General features: G+C 40.9%; 1 protein-coding gene across 1 annotated transcript; it reads right to left on the bottom strand.

The window, feature by feature from the left end:
* Positions 1–258: 258 nt before the first annotated feature.
* Positions 259–7835, bottom strand: s100p (S100 calcium binding protein P). The gene is made up of 5 exons (XM_083969870.1): positions 7816–7835; positions 3722–3826; positions 2498–2668; positions 2189–2384; positions 259–715 (listed from the first exon to the last, which is right to left on the bottom strand). The coding sequence occupies exons 2-5, from the start codon at positions 3769–3771 to the stop codon at positions 431–433; spliced, it is 702 nt and encodes a 233-aa protein (XP_083825996.1). The 5' UTR covers positions 3772–3826; positions 7816–7835; the 3' UTR covers positions 259–430.
* Between the last annotated feature and the right edge of the window lie 1881 nt (positions 7836–9716).

The raw sequence follows: 9716 nt of genomic DNA, 5'->3' as shown, positions 1-9716 counted from the left end.
CTGTCGATACCTCCCTCCCCCACCCATCTCAGCGCACCTCGGTCTACTGTACCAAATTGCCAAATTCGCTGTGTACAGTGTTGTGCCAGACGGAATTACCACTGCACAGCGCCACGAAATCAGAGCCCAATATGTCACATTTGCAAATATTTGTGGCCAGCAACCACAATGTGGATTATCATTTCAGCGATTGTTACTGTCCTTCAACCACCATTTACCTCCATTAGTGTCAAGCTGCAAATCAACATCAGTTCATCCTCAGTCCTGTCTGAGCAGTACAGTATGTATTCCTCCTTCTAGCTGCTGTTATATTGTCATTGCTACTTTCTTGAAATACCAGGATTCCAGCTGTCACAGATCAACATCTGGCCTCATGCAGCTGCTTGAACTCGTGAGCTCACAACCTTTGTACTGAAAGCCTTTGTGCCCATCACCTCTTGATGCGGCTCAGTCGTTCACACATGATGGACAGGTACTGGGTCAGCTTCACCATGGCGATGATAAGAGTTCCTCCGATCAAGGTGCAGGTTGGCCAGAACAGGGAGTGGAAGACGGCGACCCGACCGTAGATCTGAGTCAAAATGGCAATGTCCATCCTGTCGGTAGGGTCAATGAAGCACTGAACTGTGAGCTGAGACTTGAGGCGCTCAGAAATGTTCTGAACTATGGAATATGTGGCTGCATAGTCCTTACGGCACTTCGGGATGTAGAAGCACTGAGGGGGAAAACAGAATAATGGTTCTTACAAGAGATGTTTCGACATTTTGACATCTTTCAGTATATGACTGGAGCATGTCCAGCCCAGATTTCATCATACTGTATATGAGGTCACAGTTTTAAATATCTGGGAAACCACATCACTGGATTCCTGGGTATTTTGTGTAGCGGTGGATTACATCAAAAAGTTAAAAAATATTTACTAGTTGTCAGTTGTCAGTAAAGGAGTGTGTTGGTGCTGCAGAGCAACAAACATGACAACACTGGGACTTTTTATACTTATTATGACCGACCCATTACCTAAGAACATATCGAACAAAGCCACTGTTAATATCATTATCATTATTCACCATGGCTAGGTGCAACTGCAAACTGAATTGCCCATTGGGATCAATAAAGTTTTCTCTATCTCTATCTCTATCTTAATATCATTATAACCCTCATGCTTTTCCCACTATGACAAGTGAATGAGATCTGTCAGGTAACACACACACACACACACACACACACACACACACACACACACACACACACACACACACACACACACACACACACACACACACACACACACACACACACACACACACACACACAGTCTTGAGCAGAATCTAATCAGGCAGAGTGTGAGCGGGTGGAGACATCAACTTGCTTGAGTACAAAACCCCCCAAATCAACCTTTGAGTATCTGCAAAAACTCATTAATTACAGTCAGAGAGTAGATATTAGTAATACTTGTATATTTGCAATGGTAACCCACAAACAAGTAACAACACATCAGTAAAACGTGGCATATTCACCCATTGCCATAATCCTTATAGTCATAGGAGTAGGTTCATTACCTTTAATTGCCGGTGCAAGCTGTTTTTAGATCGGCAGGGCAGAGACGCAAGCTCTGCACGGCACGTGATACTTTTGCCTTTCCCTCATCAAACTCATCAAATACACAATCCAACAACTCCAATATGCTCTAGTGGACAAGCTGGGGCCTGCACATTCACCACGCTACAGTATGAAATAATAATGTAACATTACAAGACAGAGTTGTTTTTGAGGCAAATTCAAAGCTGAAACTACATTCCAGACACGGCTGCTCGACAGAGTGAAGTGTTTGCTTCATGTGTCATAATTTATAATAATATAATATAATAATATAGTAATTATTCGTTATTATTTCATAGCGTGGCGAATGTGCAGGTCACAACTTGTCCACGCAAGTGTTTTGGAGTTGTTGGATTGTGTATTTAGTTTGATGAGGGAAACACGAAACTACCATTCTCCTCCGTCTCTGCCAGCTTGCACCGCCAATTAAAGGTAATGAACCAACTCCTATGACTATAGGGATTATGGCAATAGGCGAATTTGCCAAATTGTTGAGCTATCCCTTTTAGTCTAAAACAAACATGATTTAAATGTACCAGTGTATGTCTGAGAGAACAGCAGCGTTATTACTGTTGTTGTTGTTGTGTACCTCAGTGTTGCTGTCCTGAGTCTCCTCGTTGTGCAGCAGTCGCACCACCTTTCCTGAGGAGTTGAGGCTGACGTAGACCTGGAGACAGGGGTAACGTGAACGCCTCCAGCACTCTGCTCCACAGCTGTACGAACAGTTCACATCCCACATGATGGTGGAGTTCACAATAGTGCAGCTGGTCTCATCTGTCCACACACTGTAGAAGAAGACAGTGGTTTTCACACTTAGCCTTTGTAGTATAATGTTTTCAAGGGTTTGGCAACTCGTTATTTTGTGTGTGAATTTGCAGTTATACACAGACGGTGTCACCTGTCAGAGTAGGAGCGCAGTATGGTGATTCCCAGGACAAAGTACATCATGACAGATATGAAGACCATGCTGAGGCCAAGCAGTATGGCTCTGTCCTCCCCTGCTCTCAGCGCTGTCACTGTCTTTCTCTTGTCCAGGACGTCATACTCACGAATCTTCTGGTAGATAGACCTGGAAAAGATCATTGAAGATGGACCAGGACCGTTTATTCTTATTATTTATAAGTAATAATAAATAATAAGATACCAACCTTGCCTATATTTTTTAATTACATAACATTTTTGGTTGAAACATCACAAACATGTGACAAAATCTACAGCCACAATACCGGTCTGCTCTATAGTTTTACTATTTCCTGTAATCCTCAGCCTCAGAATAACCATCATGTGATCAAGTAGGTAAACCTTTGTCTTTTTTCTAAAAGAAGAAAAAGGCTCTTTTTCCCTTATCATCAAATTATCATCTAATATTCTGAGATTAATACAATGTACTTCTTATTTAATGTTCTGATGTTCTGGAGCTTCCTTACTATTACCTCTCTCATGTTTCTTTCTATCATTATTCATGATGTGATGCACTTGAAATTGCTGACAGTTTCACTATTTATGATGCAGACACTTCCGCTACTGTATCTCTGGCACTTCATCTCCATCAGCTTTCATCACAACACTTGAACTGATAATTTACTGTACCTCTGGTCCTCTCTTACCCTTCAGCTGACGGTTTCACCTTCTACACATCACCTGACCTTTCCACTCATTTGAGAGTGACATTTCAGCTGCTGTCACCACTTACATACCCGGACACTTCAATTATTTACAGTGCTCAAAGTCAGTGTTTAAAGTCTCTAAACGTGATCAAGAGTTGTAATTATTTTCATCATTCACTCATTAACGGTGTCACTACTTTCTGTTAAAATTGTTTTTTAGCTGTTTATCTCTGAACACTTCGATTGCTTTCAGTGCTTTAGTCTTCAAGTATTTCAGTGGTATTTCAAAAGACACCTCAGTTTTTGTCAGTGCTCACACTTCAACTACTTTTAGTGATTCAACACCAACTCTTCATTAATTAATCTCACATGTAACATTTAAAGCCATTTTAACACACAGTCACACATTTAAAATGCAATTTCAGGTCACTTCCCAAGAAATCTTAATGTTTCTAGTTCAATCATATTTCTTCATTGGCATTAAAGCAAACACATGGCGAGAGAGAATTAAATACCTGCGGTCACTTCTTCCGTCCGTTGCTTTACTTCCTGCCCATAGAAACATCCTCGAGGCATGTGGGAAGAGTAGTCCACTGCTGCTGCCAGAGGCACCGACCCACCTATGAAACATACAGATATAAGACAAAAACATCAACCTGTCTTTTGTTGTCCCAGTGGTCTAGTAGAAAGAGACCAGAGGCGATGCAGATCACAGAATCAAGCTTGCTTTACACGTTCACAATTGACTCTATTTTCTGGACAAGAACTGAATACAGCCACTGTTGATACTGTCTAAAAATATCAGTGACCATATTGGTCTAAATCGCATTTCCAACACAGTCATGGTAAACATATCAGTTACACAGGAGTACATCAAAGAGGTGAAAACAACCCCAGCCATTTGTCAAGATGTACGTTAATGTGTCAACACAGGTCGGATCCAGCATGCCTCATAATTATTTACAACGCAGGCTTAACAGGTTTCTTTCATCAGTCATCAATAAGAGCCCGGCAGTCACTCAGAGTGTCAGCTCAGTACTCCATGTACATGTGGCAGAGCTGTATCTAATCTAATCTATGTAAAATCAAGCTGAGCTCTGATTTAATGTAATTCAGAGAAGTGAGGAAAACACCTCCACTGGAAACAGACCGCTGCAATGAGAACACAAGGCTAATGTTTTTGAAAATTCTGAGTCTCTTTCATATTGGTAGCCTACATGGCAACTATGGTATGGTTAAGCTTTGACAATAAGATTAAAGTATGGTTATGGTTTGACACCTAAAACAGTGAGAGATTAGGGTTACGGTTTAGTTAATCGCACGCTGGACACAAACTGTAGTCGCTCACATCCAAATGTGATATGTTAATAGTACACACCCATTAACCACCCTGGTCTCCACATGTACACGTTCTTCCCTGTTTGCTGTGAAGGTCACACCACTCCCCACTTTGGCCCTGAGTGTTGGCAGTGAATGTAAATTGTGAAGTGCAGATTTGTCATGAATCTAATTCCTTGGATACTGTGCTGCTGTCTTGGCTGTTAACAGTTTCAGACCATTGTGTTTTATTCCGATTGAGGTTTGATCAAACAGGTCCAGAGTAACAATCAGACACCTGTAGTGTGGCAGCATATCAATCAGCCTGCATGTCTTCCTGTTAGTGTGGAAATATGTGGAAGCTAAAATTAGTGTGAGGCTGGCATCGCGCAGTGTGCAGCGTTTCTTTTCGGAGAGACATGTGTTTGATTTATGTGTGAGGAGTGTGTTGACTGACTTGCATACCCACACAGGTCTTTGACTGTTATATTTGTCTAAAGAGAGTTATCTTTGTGAACTTGCGGGAAATAACTCCACTGCCACATACTTATGAAGTGGAATGTGGACACAGTGTCGACAACACATAACTGTCATTCCTTCACAGTTTAAAGGCTCCTGCGAGAATGAAAAATGATCTGTCATAAAAGCTGTTGTTGTGAAGGTCAAACAACAGTGTCACTGGATCTAGAGAGAAAAACTACTTTTGTATAATACGATATACTGTAATGCCAACCCCAGCACTTTAAAATATGTTTCTTGTGTGTCTTCAAACAGAGAAAGCTTTTGCTGCCTCTATTTGCAACCTCCAATGCAAATACCTTGAAAATGTTAGAACAATGGACCCTGGTGGACGGAGCTGCAGAAGTCAGGATGTAATACTGTAGTACATTATCTACTATATTACAACAGTAACTGTTGGATAATACACTCCTGGGTTGAACACAGTCATTTAAGGTCTGCTGGTTAGTACAATTACAACATTCACTTACTGTTAATGCAATGTACTGATTTAAGCTAGAAGAAATACATTTAAAATTTGCTTTGCAAATTGTATGGTAGTAACAGTATGAAGGGCACTGGTCATATTTCCTCATATTTTCCTTTAGTTCAAAAATTAGAGAGTAACATGTCCTTCGAACCTAAATAACCATGTCACATCATGGTACTGAAATCAATACTTTTTAAAATTTGGAGAATATTTATTCAGTGTATATATGTATACTGTATGTGTATAGTTGTTGTTTGTACAGAGCTACTTATCAGGATACAGTTCAAAACTTGTGTTTCGTTCAGTCCACAGTGTTCAGTTCGTAAATCCAAGCTCTGTATACAGTATAGAGCCTTGTATAACATATACTATTCATATACTAACTATTACTAATACTATTTGGAAAGGCCCACATTCTTTTCCTTGTTTTCTGCATAATCTAGCCTGTCTTTGTGAGGTGTGTCATTTGTGTAGTGTATGAATATAAACCTCTGTCTCGTCGCTCCTTAGTCAAAGAGGGACTGCTGTAGGATTTTCTTTACTAATTGAATACAGTTGCTATTGCTACAATATGTGTAAATATGTAAAATCTTGTAACTTTCCATTGCTGCTCTCTTGTTTTTGTATCATGTATTTCTGTGTCAGGCTGATACGCACGAACATGAGAGTGAGGACTGGGATGATTGGTCATTAGGCCCAGTAGTAGTATATTGACCACACCTGTGAGTTAATATTGCTGAGTGAACCTGAAGAAGCCAGATGTGAAACGCGTTGTTCGCTCAATAAACTTCAGTAAAGTAATGTCAGTGTGTGGTGGTTTATTTTGATTTCTTCACCAAATAATTTCCAATAACTTTGCAGCTCAGTCAGTTTTCACGTTTCAGGCCATTTTCGATCCATGTTTTCGACAGAGTGTGGAAATGAGCGGGCGGGGTGTTCAACATGAACCAGGACAAACAGAAGACCACAACATCAGGAAGCTGTTGTCACTATAGTTACTAAAGCGGGAGCAGTCGACATAACGAGAATAAATATTGACAAAAGCATGCTTCAGTACATACACACACTCACACACACACACACAGACATGCTCAGTCAATGAAAGTAATAGGGCCATGAATAATGGACCACCTGATGGGTGCCTGAGTCAATATTTGTATATCCAGTATATATGCATGCTGTCTGCGTGGTGGTTTCACACAGGCCTCAGAGAGCTCTTAGTGTAGCTGCAGCTCAGTAGCAACTTGAGGTCCCTGAAATTTACACTGGTGATGACGTGATTGGTATTGGAAAAGAAAGTGAATAATCAACATTCAAGACAGGAATTGAAACTAAATCCCAAACCCCTGGCTGGCAACACGGAGGTCACGCAGTCTTCATAAAAATATGAATATCATTGATCATGTTAAGATTACCATTAAAATCAAATGACAAGAAAGAATTGTATTCCTAATTAACAAAACATTGTGAACATTTAGATTTTCAGTTAAATTTGACAGCAGCAGTAGAGAAACACTGTGTGCACGGTCAAAACAAAGCACAAAACACAGCTCAACCCACTCACCACACCACAAGTGTTGATGATGTAGTGGAGCTCACCCGATTTCTGACTGTGGTGTTGGACAGAGGTCAATGGTCAGACTGTCAGAGCTGTTGTCTTTTAACATGGCAACTTGCACAGCACTTTCATCCATGGGCTCATGTTAACTTTTATCCAAACCAGCGCCTCGGTCGTTAATTCCATTCACAGTTTTACTCACCATCCAGTTTTGAGGCAGCTATATAAATGTTTCAGAGGAAAAGGTGATAAAAAAAAAAATTGCCACATCACATTTCAAAAATGCTGCCAATGAATAATGGAAGTTACTTATGATAAATTCCACTGAATTTATGGAAGAGGAAGCTGTCGATAATGATCCATCATCTCTAGAGCAGTCCCCCAATTATGATCCAAAGTGTCAGTGTCAAGCCTGATGCTCTGCTGTGGCTCTTTCTGAGGTGTCAGGTCTCAATAACAGCAGTGTAACTGAGTCTCTACGTCAGCCTCATCAGCACCCGCCAGTGTGGGTGTGGGAGGTGGATGTGGTGTGGGTGTGGGCTGAGGATGACTATGGCAATATTAATGCTCTCAAAAACACCAGTTGAGTCAAGCTGGAAATCCTCTCCATTCAGAATCAAACATCTGTCTTTGCTTCCTTGGACACTATTACTGTAAAACATTTTTAGGAAAACACTACCTGTTGAAATGAATTTGACATGTGGCAGGTTGTAAATAATATGTATTTATATTATAACAGCGCTCACTGATAGGAGTTCCTGGTGGTTTCTCACTTTAGATGATGAGATGAACTGCAGACAGACAGAGAAATTGTCCACAATGAACAAAACAGAGTCAATACAGACCACACCCTTACTATCTGCTTCACTGCACTAACAATAAACATACAAGTGTCCCTGAGACCAATATAAAACATATATAAAATCTAAAATAATATGAATGAATGAATATTGCACTCACATAACCACTTAGCAGGACTTTCTTGTGTAATACATCCAGTCCGTGATCTGCACAACAGCAAGCTGCAGCTACAGTAGTTTCAGTCAGTATCATTTTAGTCTTCTGTCTGCTACTTTTTCAGTAGATGGCACAGAATCAGGGCTGCAATGCCAGTCATTATCTAATGTCACAATCCTGTGGTTGCAACAGCCTGAAACTCACTGCTGCTGACCTTTACATGGATGACAGATATCTGATCTAATAGCTTTGTCTACGTGGAATGTAAAAGTGTCTGTATGTGGACACTTGGACTTCAGCTGTAACCACTATTAATCAACATAGTCTTCAAGTGTTTTATAAAAAGCCTATCAGCTTTCATATTACGTGCTGTGAAGTTATTTATTCACCTTTCTTACAACTGTTAAAAAGGTCAGGGGCAGTGAGTCCTGTGTCACTTAAACCACAGGGGGAGTGTTCTCTGATGTGCTCATACATTCTGCACCATATACACATGCTTGAACATGCTGTTCACATACTGCAAGCTGTCCTCCCTGCATCCTCAGACAACAGCACAGCCACACACTGCACCACAACACACGTGCATGTACACACACACACACACACACACCCAGGCCCTCCAGATTCATCTCAGATGGTTCATATGCCACTTGTTTCTCTTTGACACATAAACCTCACAGCTTTCCTGGAAGGCAGGACTGTCAGGTGGTGCTGTGACGGCACGAGCGCTGCCATTCTCGGCGACACACACACAAGCATGCCTCGCTACGCACACATGCACACGGAGCATCTCAGAAGTGATGTCACGGTTCTGTTTCTGGAAGGTTATCCGGAGGGTATTTGTTCAGGGTGTGTAGCCTGCAGTTGTCTTTGTCCACCTGACTGAGCACAGAACAGACAGCGCGAGTCTCTCACAGCTGTTCAGCCTGGTTTAGAATCAAACTACTGCAGCTCATAAAATAAAGCCACAGTAAAATGAACTGCTTGTTAAAATCAATAAGGGAAGGGTAGATGTGGGGTGACGAAAACTGGAGAGCTGCTGTCACTCTCCCCAGGCTACAGTATTTAAAGCTGCCTAAAAGAAGTTCAGACAAAACACACAACACTTGTTGCATTAAAAAAAATTGTAGCTGACAATAGCACCAGCTGTACAAATGGCTATATAAAAGTTTCTGTAAATGCAGCCGTCTTCTAACGGGCAATGAAGACTTCCTTAAACAACCTACAGTGTATCCCAATATTCATTGTGCTCAAACAATCACAACAATATTGCAGTGACAGAGAGCCTTGGGAGTAGGCTACACAAGGATTGGATTCATCATTTATCTGATTACATACATATTACATTCATGAGCTCAATCTTTTTCTCAATTGAGTTACTTAGTTAATAACCATAAAAAAAAAATTACCCTGTAATGATACAGAGGCCAAATAATGCAAGTTGCAAACATGTTAAACTATCAGCTCTGGTCTTGGTCTTGACTCAATTGCGGGTTAGGTGGTCTTGACCACAACAAAAGTAAACCCTACATGAAGATCATGTTAGTGATTGAATCTTTATTTCACCATTCTGTCAAACAAAATAGAAGTTTGTCAGTTTGTCTAGTTAATAACCATGATCTAGTCTGTCCATCTAGTCTGTCCAAGGCACAAAGCATGGACCCTAGCATGGATATGTTTTCTGTGATCC

Source organism: Trachurus trachurus, assembly GCF_905171665.1.
Source record: "Trachurus trachurus genome assembly, chromosome: 4".
NCBI lineage: Eukaryota > Metazoa > Chordata > Actinopteri > Carangiformes > Carangidae > Trachurus > Trachurus trachurus.
Note: the sequence above shows the minus strand (reverse complement) of the source record. Positions and strands in the feature narration are given on the sequence as shown.

What these genes read in the sequence shown, in the direction of transcription:
- s100p (XM_083969870.1), bottom strand. Translation starts at nt 3,771, where the DNA reads ATGTTTCTATGGGCAGGAAGTAAAGCAACGGACGGAAGAAGTGACCGC. An exon ending in GACGGAAGAAGTGACCGCAG is followed by an intron (nt 2,669 to 3,721) that starts GTATTTAATTCT and finishes GATCTTTTCCAG; the next exon opens with GTCTATCTACCAGAAGATTC. An exon ending in CTCAGGACAGCAACACTGAG is followed by an intron (nt 716 to 2,188) that starts GTACACAACAAC and finishes TTTCCCCCTCAG; the next exon opens with TGCTTCTACATCCCGAAGTG.